The sequence below is a fragment of the Neofelis nebulosa genome, chromosome 10 (assembly GCF_028018385.1).
Source record: "Neofelis nebulosa isolate mNeoNeb1 chromosome 10, mNeoNeb1.pri, whole genome shotgun sequence".
Taxonomy (NCBI): Eukaryota; Metazoa; Chordata; class Mammalia; order Carnivora; family Felidae; genus Neofelis; species Neofelis nebulosa.
In genome coordinates, this window is record NC_080791.1 from 59266813 (window position 1) to 59282604 (window position 15792).

The following is a 15792-nucleotide window of genomic DNA, read 5'->3' on the forward strand; positions in this document are numbered from 1 at the left end:
TTGGAGGGGGTGCGGTCTGGGTTGGGGAGCCAGGTGGCAACTGGAAGGGAGGTCCATGGGCTGGGCGGGCAGGTGGAGCACCTCTGGGGAAGTCTGTGAGCCTTCTCTCTGACCGGCGCGTCGCCACTGCAGGGGAACTCTACGACCTGGATGCCTCGTCCCTCCAGCTCAAAGTCCTCCAATACGTGAGTGCCCGTGCCTCTCCCCCTGTGATCCTCCAGGGACCTAGGTCCCAGTGAGCCCTCCTTCTCAATTCAGATTCCGACGCCCTGCCCCTCCTCTCTCCTCCTTCTACCTGAGGAGCCTCAGAGAGGCGAGAGCTGGGGAGTGGGGGTGGCCCTAGATCCGCCGTCAGCCCCTCTCGGTCCCTGCATTTCAGCTGCAGCAGGAGACCCAGGCATCCCGCTGCTGCCTCCTGCTGGTGTCCGAGGATAATCTCCAGCTTTCCTGCAAGGTGAGGGCCCAGGTCCACTATGGGGCTGGGCGGGGGACTCAGGTCTCCGAGGGGAACAGCCTTGCCCACCCTTTAACTGCCCCCACCCCCACCCCCGCTCTGCTGCTCAGGTCATCGGAGATAAAGTGCTGGAGGAAGAAACCAGCTTTCCGGTGAGTCTTGCGACCGTCCTCTGTATTGGATTCTGTGGGAGCAGTTAAGGCCAGCTACACACTCCAGGGATCTGCCCAGAGAGACTGGGGTCTCTACTAGAATCTCTTGGAATCTGATGGAATTATCTGGATCTTGGGATCTATTAAGAAATCTTATGAGAGGTCACGATCTTTCATGAACAGGATCCATTAGGAGTGCTCTCTTACAATCTATAGAAAGGCTTTCTTGGGGCCAGTTTACTTCTGTTGGAACATTTCTGGATTTGGCTCTCTCAGGATCTTTGAAATCAATGAGGATCCTTGGGGTTTGCTTTTCTCATTCCTAATTAGGGAAGACCCTAAAGTCATCCAAAGGGGATTCTAGTCAAGAGCAGACCCTCACCCCACCCCACCCTCCACCCCCGCCCCCCAGTGTTGACTCTACCCACCATTTGGACTTACTGAAGAAGGTGTCTGGAAGGTCTGGAAACTTCCAGACTTGGGAGGGGGTTTGAGTCTGAGGTCACCTGACCTTAGAGAGAACTAGGCCCTGGCTCAGCCTCTCTTCACTCTCCAGTTGACGACAGGACGCCTGGGCCAGGTGGTGGAAGATAAGAAGTCTATCCAGCTGAAGGATCTCACCTCTGTAAGCCATGGCCTGGCTGGACCAGGGGAGGAGGCAAAGGGACAGGGTCTCTGGGACAAGGCAGCCTGGGAATGGGGGAAACAAGCCCCAGGGACCTTCTCCCAACCCATACCCATGTCCTAGGGTTTCCCATCTCACAGAGGTCCCTTAGAACTGCCTGTTGCAGAGTGTGGTGGAGGGTTAGGGGAGGGAAGCATGGTCCCTCCCTCCTTCCCTGCCCTGACACACCTCCCCCTTTGCAGGAGGATGTACAACAGCTGCAAAGCATGTTGGGCTGTGAGCTGCAGGCGATGCTCTGCGTTCCTGTCATCAGCCGGGCCACTGACCAGGTGGTGGCCTTGGCCTGCGCCTTCAACAAGCTCGGAGGAGACTTGTGAGTCTTGGTGGGGTGAAGTGGATCAGAAGCTGAAAGACTGGGCAGGGTTCTCTACTAGGGTAACAGGGAAGGGCACCAGGCAGGGGATACTGCCCCAGCAGTGGTGGGTCAAATGGTTCATTGCTGCAAGAGACTATGGGATTGTGAAGGTGCCAGACCCTTGCAGCTGCTGGCTGGGGCGCAGGTAATTGTTGACTCTCCATCACCCATTTTGACTTATTTAAAATCATGTTGGGGGCGCCTGGGTGGCGCAGTCGGTTAAGCGTCCGACTTCAGCCAGGTCACGATCTCGCGGTCCGTGAGTTCGAGCCCCGCGTCGGGCTCTGGGCTGACGGCTCGGAGCCTGGAGCCTGTTTCCGATTCTGTGTCTCCCTCTCTCTCTGCCCCTCCCCCGTTCATGCTCTGTCTCTCTCTGTCCCAAAAATAAATTAAAAACGTTGAAAAAAAATTTAAAAAAAAAAATAATAATAAAATAAAATAAAATCATGTTGAGGTCCAAATGAGTTCCCCTTCTGCCTGCCCACTTCCCCCAGTTTGGGCTATCCACTGCTAGAGTAGGTCTTTCCCCCACTTGCCATCACCCTGTTTTGGCTTTTCTGCTGGGAATTGGCTGATGGAGGGGTGGTAAGTTCTGGGATGGGTGAACTCCTTGGGACCCGCAGAGCATGAATCACACTGTGGGCAAGGGCTAAAGGGAATAGGCTGGGGGGCTGGGCTAAGCTAAGGGGCTTTAGAGACACTGACAGGGCAGCTATAAGAATCATTTGAAACGGAGGGGCAGGGCAGAGTCAGGTAAAGAGGCTTGGGAAGCATTTTGCAAGAACTGAGGTCAGATTGGGGTCTAAAAGTAGTATCACAAATAGATTTGGTGTTCTACTCCAACTCATTACTTGGTGGTAGCTGCCTGAGACAGTGGGTTGAGAATGAATATTAGTTTAGTGAGAAACAATGCTGTGATTGATTAGCCATGTCTATCCTGGGTGCAGGTTCAGTATGTGAATGCTGCCAGAGTTGGTCCAGATGATCTAGCAGTTTGTGCCTGGATCATATAGGGAGGGAGAAGCAGGCAGGTGAGGGGTGGGTCCTGATTCTGGGATGCAGAGAGATACTGACAAAGAGCTTGGCCCCTGGGGCTCAAGCAAGCAGACTGGGTTTGAGGGCCTGGAGGTCCTGCAGAAAGTGGAGACCGGGATATTGGGACTATAGAGATGTAAGAAGCACAGGGACAGAGTCTGCATAGGTGGGGCAGAGATATGAAAGTCATAGGCCTGAGTAGCAGGACCCGCCAGCACAGAGCTCTGTAGGCAGTTGGACAGGCCTGGGGAAGTGAAGACAGAGATGAAGTAGAACTCACTGAGGCAGGGAGGATGTGGATCTGTGTCATCTGTGGTTGGTATCCTAGCGGTGGGAGCATTTACACCATTCAATAAACACAAGTCGGGCACCTACTGTATCCAGCCCTGCATTGGTCAGGTGGCCCCGGAAAGGCCTTTGGGGAGGGGAGTACAGAGGGAAGGGGCTCATTAGGGGCTGCTGTCTGTGAGACTGGGTTCTGAGATGGCCCTAAACCTGGAGGAAAGGTGGTGTCAGAAGGGAAATGAGATGGGGCCTTGGTGACAACTTTGTGGCCATCTCTGGGTCCCACATATTTCAGGGAGTGAGTGCTGAATGATTGCATGAGCCAAGGTGGGGTTCAGCTCAGAGCAGTGACTGCAGACAAGCTGCCTGGAGCCCAGAGAACGGGGACTCCAGAGTCCCTTGAGCTGGGCGTGTGATGAGGCTGGTGGCCAGGGCAGAGGTAGAGTATAGTTAAAACATTCAGCAAACACCTCCCATATAACTCCCTGGTACCAGGCTCTGCACTGGGTGGTACAGTCATGGTCCCTGCCTTCGAGACTTGGAGTTTATTTTCAGGGCCAAGAGGGAGGAGGGTGGGAAAGGTATTCTAGGCAGAGAGAACAGTGTGGGGAAAAGCGTGAAGGTGTGAAAGAGACTGAGGTTTTCTCAGAATGAGGAGGATCTTAGTATGGCTTAGTATGAGAGATACCCATAGATTAGGGGAGAGAGGTGAGTGGGACCAGACTGAGGGGCCTCAAATGTCATGGTAGGGAAGGGGGAGACAGACACAGGCTGGTAGGGAAGGTGGGGAGACAGACACAGGCTGGTGGGGATGGGGATGTACACCCAAATCATGGGGCAACAAGCATGAGTGGGGGACATCCTGGCAGAGGAGCACTGAGACCAGCCATAAAATGGGAAGAAGCCTAGGCAGGGAAATCTGGGGACAGAGAGAAGGTCAAGATCTTTGAGGTGTGTTCCCTGCTCCCCCTCACTCCGAAGACCCCCACATGGAGAGGCTAACCCATCTCCCCAGAGCAGGTCCTGCCCCAACTTGGTCCATCCGGCCCCACAAAACTCCCTAGTGATGAGTCATTTGGTGGCCAGATTGAATAACCTCAAAAAGGATTTGGGGCTATCTTTTCAGCTGAGAGCTAGCTGTCTGAGTAAGGTGGGCACTACCCTCCTCACAAACACCTCAGGATTTATGGAGGCACCAGATCAGGGCCTGCAGATTCAGGGTGAGTAGGACAGTGGCAGGAGCTGGACAAGACAGGGTACTTCGTGAGGCCAGAAGGGCCCCTGGGAAGAGCAGGAGAGTATCCACCTCTGGCCTGGGCAAGTCTCTAGTCCGAGAGAAGAGACCCAGCCTCAGTCTGGATAAATCTGAAGTCAGAGGATAGAGACATGGCTCTGGCTTCAATCAACAATAGTCTGAGGAGGATTAGAGTCCTCCCCTCAGGGAGCCCCAAGTCTGAGGGGGAAGCTGGCCCAGCTGCCTGTGCAGGGAACAGCCCCAGTAGAGGAGAGTGATGGTTAGCTACTGCGTCTCTGAGTGGGCTTCCTGGAGAAATGGAAGTAAGGAGAAACAGGGAGAAATCCATTGTCCACTGCCTCTCCAGTGACCTCTGCCCTCTGCCCCAGGTTCACGGACCAGGATGAGCATGTGATCCAGCACTGCTTCCACTACACTAGCACGGTGCTCACCAGCACCCTGGCCTTCCAGAAAGAGCAAAAGCTCAAGTGTGAGTGCCAGGTGAGTGACCTTCTAGGAGCCACTCTGGGGAAGGGGTCGCCCAGCTCTCAGCCCCAGAGCGTCATCCATAAGGGAAAAGCCCATGTCTTTCTGGACCCATGGCAGGAAGGTTACCTAGTGCCCTGGAGGCTTCTTAAAGAGGGATGTTGGTGGGTCCTCAGGACAGCGCCGCTGGCTGCAGGCACTGTATGTGACCGTCCTCTAGTGTTCAACTTGGGTACTACAGCAACATCTGGGCAGCTAGAGCAGAGGTGAATGAGCATCTGAGATTCAAGATTACTGTGCACCTTCACTGGGGCTATACTTCCACTCCTTCACTTGGTAGCCAAATGATATAACTAGACTGTGCCAGTCCCCAGCCTGTCCAGAGAGCCCTAAAGGGGGCATGAGAAGACCCTGGAGCTGTTGGAAGCAGGGGGATGGAAGGTGTGACACCTCTGCAATGTGAACCCCTATGATTTTCATTTCCTCCATTCCAGGCTCTTCTCCAAGTGGCAAAGAACCTCTTCACTCACCTGGGTGAGTGAACTAGCCTCCATGCCTGGCTGTGGGTGGGAGCGGGGACTGGCATTTTGGGGAAGAGAGGTGGCAGGGCTTGGCCTCGGCATTCTAGCCTGGTCTCACCACTGCCCTCCATGCTTCTCCCTCCCACAGATGATGTCTCTGTCCTGCTCCAGGAGATCATCACAGAGGCCAGAAACCTCAGCAATGCTGAGATGTAAGTCAGTCTACCCCAGGGTAAGGTGAGAGAGGCCCCAGTCCTGGGTCCTCATCCCCTTCCTTCTTCGCTTCTTTTTTCCCCTCCACTGCCTTCTTGCGGGACCCTATCATGTTTTGTGTGATCCTTTATTTCTTGCCTGTGACCCTCACTAATAACGTTCAATGATAGCAGGGGCAGGGCTCACTTTGTTGGCCCTGGGTCCCCAGCTCCTAACACAGTGCCTGGCACATAGTAGGCACTACAAGAAAAAAAATCATTGGGATTAACTAATGTCTGGAGTCAGCCAGCCCTCAGGAGGGTCTCTCATAACGGATAGCACCTTTCAGGCTTCAGAAATCTAGGCTTTGCCTAAAGTCGTGAGAAGTGGGGGTGGTGGGAGAGGGCTGTCAGGGTCCTGTGGACCGTGGCTGTCTCCCCACAGCTGCTCCGTGTTCCTGCTGGATCAGAATGAGCTGGTGGCCAAGGTGTTCGACGGGGGCGTGGTGGATGACGAGGTGAGGCACAGGCGCGCGGAGGGAGTGTGTGGCCGTAGTCCTGGGGGCCGGGAGTCCACAAGGCGCCCAAGGAGGAGGAAGCGGGACAGTCCATGGTCCGTTCTGTGGCCGGCCGCTGACTTCCTCTCTACTCCATCACTGCCCTGGCAGAGCTACGAGATCCGCATCCCGGCTGACCAGGGCATTGCGGGCCACGTGGCAACCACCGGCCAGATCCTGAACATCCCGGACGCGTACGCGCATCCGCTTTTCTACCGTGGTGTGGACGACAGCACCGGCTTCCGCACGCGCAACATCCTCTGCTTCCCCATCAAGAACGAGAACCAGGGTGCGAGCTCCGGGCAGCTCCGGGAAATGGGGCGGGCTCGGGCGGGGGCGGGGCCTGAGCAGGATGGGGCGGAGCCGAGCGGAGGGTCGGCGACCCTTCCCCACCGCCTTAGCGTCCGGAAGCAGAAAGGACAGGACGGGACTACCCTGGCTGGGACGTCCCTTGAGGACACCCTGGGAGGGCGGACGCCGCCGGACACACCCAGCAGCCGGTCCTAGCCCCTCTCCGGCCCCCAGAGGTCATCGGTGTGGCCGAGCTGGTGAACAAGATTAACGGACCATGGTTCAGCAAGTTCGACGAGGACTTGGCAACCGCCTTCTCCATCTACTGTGGCATCAGCATAGCCCATGTGAGTGGGGAAAGGGCAGGGCCGGTGCAGGACCCTCTGTTCACCTTCACGTTGCCTGTGTCCAGACGGGCCCTGTGAGTCTGAGCTCTGTTGCTGGGTTGCTGTGCAGCCTTCAGTTCCTGCTGGTCACCTCTAGCCTCAGATTCCCATCTGAAAATTGGGGATACTATTTCCTATCTTGCCAAGTTAGCCTCCTGGGATCAGGGGGAAACCCCAATTGTCATTAATACCCACCCTCTTTGCCAAGCAGCCTCAACCCAAGCCCCTGATCAGCTTCTTTTTGGGAAATGTTGGGTCTCATTGTCCAGAGTTGGCTCTGAGCCAGGAATCCAACCACTAGGTTCCTGAGGCGAACCCATTCCTTGCATCTCTGTCTCTGCTGTGGGACTCAGGCTCCATGACTGAAGACTGGGGCAGGCTCAGGAGGGGGTGCAAAGTGCCGGATCAAATGCTAAGAGGACCTGGGGAGGAGGGGCAAGGGGGGAAGGTATGGGTGAAAGTCGGAGGGGGGTCCCTACTCTGGCTGGAGCTTGAAAGCTTGAACTAGAGCCAGCATGGGACAGGAACGGGGCGGGGGGGGGGGGGGGCTATATGATCCTTTTGTCCCAGTCCTGGGCATTCTGAGATTTCATAGCCACCTAGTTTGAGCCCCACCTTTCCCTCTCTCTCCTAGTCCCTCCTATACAAGAAAGTGAATGAGGCCCAGTATCGCAGCCACCTAGCCAACGAGATGATGATGTACCACATGAAGGTGAGGCCTGCACGGAGCTTCTGTCCTTCTTCTCAGGATCCCAGGGTCCCCTGCAGCCCACCTATTTCTTCCCTGCCTCCCAGTTCCTCGGGGGCCCAGGACCAGCCTGGGTTTTCTGATCACCCTTTCCTGAAGATAAGAAGATAGATTCAAAGCAATGCCTGGCCTCCTGCTCTCCTCTGGGGCAGCCTCTTCCAAGCAGTTTCCGGTTCAGCTCCAAGGCTGGCAGCAGGACCCATCCCGGGGAGGAATTTGGTTTGGCCAGGTGTTCCCCATATCCGGTGATGACTCCCACCTTGAGAATTACTGAAGGCTAGGAAGCTTACTCAGGGCCCTTCCCACAGCTTGCCTACATTCAGTGGTCATGCACGCCTCCATAGTCTGCTGATAATCTGTCTCATTCCCAGACCCTGTTTCAGAAAAGCTGTCCTGGGCTTTAGTTTAGAGTGTGTGGTGGTCACTTTCCTCTTCCCTGTGTCCAAACCAAAAGGTCCCAGACTCTGTGGATAGGGTCAAAGCTGTGATAGGAAGGATTAAGGTTAGACTCTGGGATGTTACCCCCGAAAGAAAGAATCCTCAAGTTAGTGTCTATGAAAGGCTGGCATTGTTTGCTGGTGTCCCGAAGTGGTGTTTCTCTGTCTTTGCTGAGGACAGGCTGTCACAGACGAGGGGTGTCACAGGCGAGGAGGCACAGTAGATGGGCTGTACCACAGTGGTCTCCTGCCAGTGATACCCCATGGATTGGAGTATCCATGCCCTGCCGTGGGTGCATTCTGGGCCAGGGCGCTCCCTCCCACTGTGGGATTTTGAGGGTGAGGACACTGGATGGGGGTGGAGGCCATCTTCTAATACTCTGGTTGCTCCCCTCTAGGTCTCTGATGATGAATACACCAAACTTCTCCATGATGGGATCCAGCCTGTGGCTGCCATTGACTCCAACTTTGCCAGTTTCACCTATACCCCTCGCTCTCTGCCCGAGGATGACACTTCCATGGTGAGCTGGCCCTCCCCCCATTTGACTGCATAGGTGGAGGGTGTACAGCCAGAGATTTAAGTTAGATGTGGATAGGAACTTCCTGGCAAGACAGAGTCATCACCAAAGGCTAGAGAGCCTCCCTCAGAGATGGACTGGGGATGTGGTCTGCCGGTGTGGGCCACAGGGCCTGCCCAGGGCTCGTGGCTGGACTGGGTGATCGCCAAGGGCTGCTCCAGAACCCACAATGCCTGGGGCACGTGGCCTCAGGGTTGGCGCCTCCCTCCCTAGCTTTCTAAGATTTTGTGTGAGTTTGGTTCCAAGAGTTCTTCGGTCCCCTGTTTCTAAAAGTTCATGGATCCGAGAATGCTTGTCTCTACCGTTTTATGGTTCTCCAGTTCAGATCTAAAGTTCTAAGATTCCAAAAGTTTGGAAGCTTCAAGAAGGGGCAAGGCAGGGGACCCATTTTGAAACGGACAGTCCCTCTGAATCCTCCCTTCTACTCTCTCCAGGCCATCCTGAGCATGCTGCAGGACATGAATTTCATCAATAACTACAAAATTGACTGCCCAACTCTGGCCCGGTGTGTGCCCCAGCCCTCCCCTCCACGTGCAGGCAGTCCTGGTCTTTGCCTCCCTCTGTCCTCTACTCTCACATCCATTGCCCCAGCATTCTGGGAAGGGGTCTCTGTGGACGACTAGGAGTGGCCCAGTCTGTGGGAGTGGAGAGGATCCGTGAGTGAGAGGCAATTCACAGACACTGGGACCATGAGTAAAGGGAAGGAATGGGGCAAGGCACAGCCTGAAGGGCTTGCTGGAAGAGGAGAGCCTGAGGCCCCTCTGCTGCCCTCTCCCCTCCGCCAGGTTCTGTTTGATGGTGAAGAAGGGCTACCGGGATCCCCCCTACCACAACTGGATGCATGCCTTTTCTGTCTCCCACTTCTGCTACCTGCTCTACAAGAATCTGGAGCTTACCAACTACCTCGAGTGAGTGTCTGCACTGACCCCCAAGTCTGGCAGCTGTTACAGTCTCCTGCTTTGGGATAGGGGAGGCACCTAAGGATGACAGGCACTTTACATACACCACCTCCCACGATCCTCTTAACGATTCTGAGGAAGGCTACATTGCCCCATTTTCCAGGTGGGACTTGCTCACAGTCACATGTCCCATACTCATGGAGCAGTGAGCCTGTCAAACTCCAAACCAGGGCTGCTTTCCCAGAAGGGGACCCGGGTGTCCCCGGCTCCTGTCTGGTGGCTCCTGGACATCTCATGCAGCCGTTCTTCCTCTGGATGTGTGGAAGGGGCCTGATCTCCCTCTCCCCTCTGCCTCCCAACCAGGGACATCGAGATCTTCGCCTTGTTTATTTCCTGCATGTGTCATGACCTGGACCACAGAGGCACAAACAATTCCTTCCAGGTGGCCTCGGTAAGATTCTGCCCTCCTCAGAGTGGGCACCCTCCTCAGGGCATCTGGGAGTCTCATTCCTCCAGCCTGAGGAGAGATGGGAGCTCGTGGGACTGGGAGCCGGTTTGGAGATGGGAGGAGGCTCTCCAAGGCTTTGCCTGGGCTCTGAGATGGGGGAATGGTGAGGGCAGGGAGGACAGGGCAATGCCTAGCCTAATATGGCAGGCACTTGCATCTGGATGTAAGGAGTAATGGAGATTTCCCGGGATTTTCCAGAAATCTGTGCTGGCTGCTCTCTACAGCTCCGAGGGCTCTGTCATGGAGGTACCACCATTCTGCCCAATATCCCTGTGCCCATCATCCTCTTAAGGCTGATGACTTACATAGTTAGACCATGACCCAGCTCCTCCTGTTCCCAAGCCGTGCTCTCCAGACAGGCTGTGAGAGCTGTAGCCATACCCCAGGGCATGTCGGGCTCATTTTGCTGGATGGGCTCGGAGGGGTGCAGGTGTGGATGGGGATGTGGGTCAGCCTGAAGGTCCTGCCGGAGCCCAGGTTTGCACAGGGAGAACTTGTATTTAGCATGTCTCTCTTGGCATATCTGGGAACACCCTGTTCCACCCCCACTCCACCAAGCCTGGGATGGCTCCACCTCCCGTCACACCCAGTTTTGCCTTAGGTTGTTTGAATTGTGTCTGCCCACCCCAGGATGGGAGCCTCTTGGGGCAGGGACAAAATCTGAGATCTCTCTGAATTCCTTGCACTTGGCATGGGGTCTGGCACAGAATAGGAGCCAAACCTGGGACAAGGTCACCTTGCCCCCTGCTGCCCCCTACAACATCCCTCTGGAGACTGCCCCTGCTTGCATACCCCTGGGAGATGAGGGGCTCACTCCCTCCCACGAGGCCTTGTGGCAGCCCCACTTCTGCCCTCTGTGTTCTGTGCTCAGCCTGCTCCTTCTCTCAATGACAGCCCTTCAGCATCTGGAGACAGGGGCCTTGCCCTCACCTCATCACTGCCTTTCTTTGTCAGCAAACAAATGTTTGCTGCATGAATTAGTGTCTAGGACTCCAATGGATCATTTCAGAATCATTCCGGTTTGAGAAGTCCTCAGAGCTTGCCTTGTCATGTCCCTTCATGTGACAGCTGAGGGATCTGAAGCTCAGAGCCTGCGAGGACTTGCCCGGGGTCACACAGAGGGCTGAAACAGAACCCAGAAAGGGAACTAGGACCCCCGACTCCCTGTTTCTGCCTGCTCTGCTCACCTTGGGGGCTGGGGCTGCACCGGTCCTGCTCCCTCTCTTGGCATCAGTGGTCAGCAGAGCCCCCGGCCCCAGCTGGGCCCCCATCATTCCTCTCCCCACAGAGGCACCACTTCGCTCAGGCCATCGCCATCCTCAACACCCATGGTTGCAACATCTTTGACCACTTCTCCCGGAAGGTGATGGGGCCAGGGTTGGGGGTGAGGGAGTGGGAGCCCAGAGCTGGCCTGAGGCAGGAGAAGGAGCCGAGGGAGTGGGTGGGGGTGTCTGGCAGGAGGCCCTGACATCTCCTCGCTCTCCTGCCCACCCTGGCCCAGGACTATCAGCGTATGCTGGACCTGATGCGGGACATCATCTTGGCCACCGATCTGGCCCACCACCTCCGCATCTTCAAGGACCTCCAGAAGATGGCCGAAGGTGCCTGTCTTTAACCCCAGACCTTGGGGTTGGGAAAGGACCACCAAGAGGGGGATGTGCTAAGAGAGACCTACTCTCTCCAGCATCAACCCACCAAACCCAGGCAGATGCAGCACCGACCCTTCGGCTCCCACCCAGGGTGCCGACTTTCATGGACCACATAGGTGGGCCCTGGGGACCTTGCCCTCAGAGAGAGGGGGTGGGGCCTCCTCTCCTTGACCACACGCTCTCCCCAACAGTGGGTTATGACCGAACGAACAAGCAACACCATAGCCTCCTCCTCTGCCTCCTTATGACCTCCTGTGACCTCTCTGACCAGACCAAGGGCTGGAAGACTACGAGGAAGATCGCAGTAAGTGTTGCCCCTCCCTGGGAGGGTGTAGGCTGCACAGCCTGCCAAGTTCTGTGTGGCTCCTGCATCTTGCTCACCCTCTCTGTGCTGAGCTCAGCCTGGCTATATTTTGGGGAGACAGAAACCTAGACCACCTCAGGGTGACAGATGGGGAGATTCAGAAAGGGGCATGGACTCACCAGGGGTCACACAGCAAGTCAGTGGCTGGCGGAAAGTGGGCCAGAACCCAGCCACTCCTCCCGATCTGGGCCAACCCCCTGTCAAACTGGGGATGGTGCGGACAGACCCTGAAGGAGGGCTGAGGGATGCCTCAGTTTGCCAGTTTGGGAATGGGCTGTAGAGGAGCTCAGGTGGACGGATTCCACACACAAGTTGTGATGAGAGTGTTGGCCTTTCAGGAGCTGATCTACAAAGAGTTCTTCTCCCAGGGAGACTTGGTAAGTGGGGAGTGACTGCTGGTGTCAGGTTGTGGGGAGAGGGATCCTGGGCTGGGGCCGGGAGGGGCTGGGTTAGCTTCATCCTGGTACCTGATGGAGGGAGGAGGGGACCAGGCCTGATGACTCACTGCCCGCAGGAGAAAGCCATGGGCAACAGACCGATGGAGATGATGGACCGGGAGAAGGCCTACATCCCTGAGCTGCAGATCAGCTTTATGGAGCATATCGCAATGCCTATTTACAAGTGAGAGAGCTCAGGGGGTCTGCTGGGGGTAGGGGGGACAGGGCTGGCTGTGGCAGTCACAGCAGATGCAGGTGCTATCTCCTGTGGGCCCATAAACAGGCCCTTCGCTTCATGTTCTCCTTGAGCGTCCAGTCCTATGCCTCACACTCTCGTGGAAGTTCTTCCTGCGGTAGAGCCCTAATCCTTCTTGCTACTCACAGTCTGATTTGTGACCCTGTCCATGTCCGTTTGCACCCCCAGGCTGCTGCAGGACCTGTTCCCCAAGGCGGCAGAGCTATATGAACGTGTGGCCTCTAACCGTGAGCACTGGACCAAAGTGTCTCACAAATTCACCATCCGCGGCCTCCCGAGCAACAACTCGCTGGACTTCCTGGATGAGGAGTACGAGGTGCCTCAGCTGGTTGGCACTGGGGCCCCTGTCAATGGCTGTTTCAGCCTTGATGCTGAGTGAGCCCCCCCCCCCTCCCCAGGACCCTTCTCTGCCCAGGCCTCCTCTCACAGCCCCCCACTGGCCTGGCCGGGTGCCCTGGGACCAGAGCCACGGGTCCTAGGTTCTAGACCAGGACTTACCATGTGACCCTGAGCAAGTACCGACCTTTCTGGGCCTCAGCTTTCCTGTCTGTGTAATGGAAGCAAGACTTCCAGCCTCACCAAGATTTTGTCATTTGTCCTCTGAGAGCACAGGGGTGACTGATGAGCAGCGAGCCCTGCTCTGCACTTATGACCACATCTTGGCAAATCCTCCCCAGCCACTCCTCTGAGGCAGCCTGGATGGTCTCTCCTGGGCCCCATTCCTGCCCCATTAGATCTGTGCCCTCTTCCCTCTCCAGGGTCCTCATGCAAGGAGAGGGTGGGACATCTGAATGAGCAGAGAATAGATCTTAGAAACAGTCATTAGCTCTGCTGGACAACTAGAAATAGCCACGGGGCCACTGAAGGTGCCCCTTAGGATCGCCACATACTTATGGTGGGCACTGGGACCTGGGGAGCTGCCAGAGGGGCAGCTCAGTGCTCTGGGCAGAGGGGGGTCAGGGAGAAAGCAGGATAGGAATGGTGGGCAGGAAGGATCCCAGGGCTGGAAGACAGGCTCCAATTGAGTCAATAATTCTCCTGGCTGTGTGACCCTGGGCAAGTGATTTCCCCTATCTAGGTGAGACAGGAGAATGGGACAATCTGTTTTCTAAGACGCCTTTTAGATCAAAGTCCCCATGGCTCTGTGGAGTCCCAGGAGAAGCCATGGAATGTCCCTGCCACCCTAGGGCAAAGAGCCAACCCTGAGTCCTTCAGTGGCCCCCTGAGTGTCCCCCCCCCCCTTAGTCCAAGCCCCTTCCCCATTCCTGCAGCCAGAGAGGGCTGCCTCAGCCCTGACAGGGCCAACTGGCAGGGCTCCTATCTTTTTCAAGGCCATATCTACCCGTGCCCTGGGGCTTGGGAGACCCCCCATAGGGCCGGGCTTCTTGGGTCAGCCCGGCTGCTGGCATCTCCCTTCTCTGTTTTGTTCTGTATGTGTTGTGGGGTGGGGGGAGGGGGGCCACCTGCCTTACCTATTCTGAGTTGCCTTTAGAGAGATGCGTTTTTCTAGGATTCTGTGCAACTGTTGTATATGGTCCCGTGGGCTGACCGCTTTGTACATGAGAATAAATCTATTTCTTTCTACCAACCCTCCCCCTTGGGGCTATTTCCAGATATTGTACTTGGGGATGAGGGGAACAGAACTGGGGTAGGCAAATGCCCTTTAGAACTCCTTGGCTACTGGAGCCTCCAGCCGTTGTGTCTAGCCCCTCTTACAGGAGAGTCACAGACCTCCTGTGCCAGACTGTAGGGGCTTAGAGATATGGTGGCAGATGAGGAGACCTGGGCATGGAGCAGTGAGAGGGCATGTTGGCTGGCAGAGATTGTGGACTAGAAAGAAAAGAATTGAGGGGCTGAAGCAATCAAGGAGGCTGCCTGGAGGAGGCAGCCTAGAGCTCCTCCTAAACCCTCTGTCTTCTAGCTTGCTGGTCATGAATACCCATATAGCCAGGGCCTGGGCCTCTGAACCCCCTCCTTTCTTCCCTATCTGTGTCCCCATAAATCGTCCCCCGAGTCTGACTCTACACCAGATGCAACCCTGGGTTGTGTCTGTGGAGTTAGTTCCCTGCTCTTCAGGTTGTGAGAGTGTTTGCCTCTGCACAGATAGAGAGGGGCAGACCCCAGATTGGACCATAAGGAGGATCTGACAGGCAAAAGTCTCTAGACCCACCCCCTCTCTCGCCTACATCCACCCCCCATTTCCTCTCCCTGTTCATCTCTTCCAGATCAGTAACGGTTGATATATTAAGGGCTGAACACTGGGATTTCCTTTCCTCGGAGATGGAGGAAAGAAGGACTGGGAGAAGATGATTGGGGCCATCCTGTGACACCCACAATGTCCCAGGTGCCAGCCTTTGGGACCACAGAGCCTATCTGTTTCTCTTGCTCCACAACTTGTCACTGTTTGGTATCTGCGCTTCTGGGCCATGGTCTCCAGGCAGCTAGCCTTCCCTTAAGAACTTGGGGTCCAGTCCCCTCCCTTGCCCAGCCCCTGCTTTGGGTTCCCCCCGTGTGTCTCTGTCCTCTCACAGCACAGGACCCAGGCTGACCAGTGGACGCCCAGGTAGAGGCAGGTCAGTTCCTGATAGGGTCCAAGGCTGACAAGGGACGGACAGGGGACAGCTCTTGTAATGGTGTGCAGCTAACACCAGCATTGGTGTGGGTTGACATAGGTGCTCCTCTGCCTGTGACCACCCCCCCTCTCCCCCCGCCACCGCCGCCGCCCACTTCAAATGTGTGTCTCTCTTCTACCAGCCCTTGAACAAAGGAGGAGCACAGACAGCCTGTGTGCACGCTTCAGGGACCTCGCTCCCCTTCCCTGCATCTGTTGTCTGTCCCCAGCTCAACCCACACTTGAGGACATTTAATCCCACTTGAGGCCCTTGTGTGACACATCCTTTCTCACCACCTGAGTGGACAGCTCACAAGTCTTTCCTCGTGCATGCAAGACCCTATGCCAAGACCACATTAGCCAAGAGCTAATTGTGCTTGTCCCTGGTCTAGAGAGTCTAACAGCCTGGTCAGGAAGATCTGGTCATGGGACCTGACAACCCCATGGGATGCTTGGCCATGGGGCTCCAGGCAGGATTATAACCCTGAGAAGAAAAGTAGTGAGGTTTGGGAGATGAACAGGTATTGTTTTCCTGTGGGCAGAAGGGGCCAAGCACTCCTGGTGGAAGGAACTGCTCATTAAAGGCACAGAAAAGGGGAGTGACCAGCACACAGGGAATGAAGAGACAGAGGGAAGTACAGCCAGACCAAGGAGAGCCTCGAATGCCAGGCTG

At 56.0% G+C, this 15792-nt stretch overlaps 1 protein-coding gene across 2 annotated transcripts in view; it reads left to right on the forward strand.

Annotated features, from left to right (window-relative positions):
- Window positions 1–14096, forward strand: part of PDE2A (phosphodiesterase 2A) — a 94922-nt gene extending 80826 nt beyond the window's left edge. For both annotated transcript variants that reach the window (XM_058687879.1, XM_058687878.1), the window contains 23 exons: window positions 133–185; window positions 380–454; window positions 565–606; window positions 1163–1231; window positions 1474–1604; window positions 4590–4701; window positions 5181–5220; window positions 5356–5419; window positions 5844–5916; window positions 6067–6244; window positions 6481–6593; window positions 7267–7344; window positions 8216–8338; window positions 8830–8900; window positions 9181–9303; window positions 9658–9745; window positions 10001–10048; window positions 11091–11165; window positions 11304–11403; window positions 11643–11755; window positions 12154–12192; window positions 12330–12436; window positions 12677–14096. In XM_058687879.1, coding sequence (XP_058543862.1) covers window positions 133–185; window positions 380–454; window positions 565–606; window positions 1163–1231; window positions 1474–1604; window positions 4590–4701; window positions 5181–5220; window positions 5356–5419; window positions 5844–5916; window positions 6067–6244; window positions 6481–6593; window positions 7267–7344; window positions 8216–8338; window positions 8830–8900; window positions 9181–9303; window positions 9658–9745; window positions 10001–10048; window positions 11091–11165; window positions 11304–11403; window positions 11643–11755; window positions 12154–12192; window positions 12330–12436; window positions 12677–12887 — 2126 coding nt within the window. In that variant the 3' untranslated portion in view covers window positions 12888–14096. The remainder of the gene's footprint in view (window positions 1–132; window positions 186–379; window positions 455–564; window positions 607–1162; window positions 1232–1473; window positions 1605–4589; window positions 4702–5180; window positions 5221–5355; window positions 5420–5843; window positions 5917–6066; window positions 6245–6480; window positions 6594–7266; window positions 7345–8215; window positions 8339–8829; window positions 8901–9180; window positions 9304–9657; window positions 9746–10000; window positions 10049–11090; window positions 11166–11303; window positions 11404–11642; window positions 11756–12153; window positions 12193–12329; window positions 12437–12676) is intronic.
- Window positions 14097–15792: the final 1696 nt, after the last annotated feature.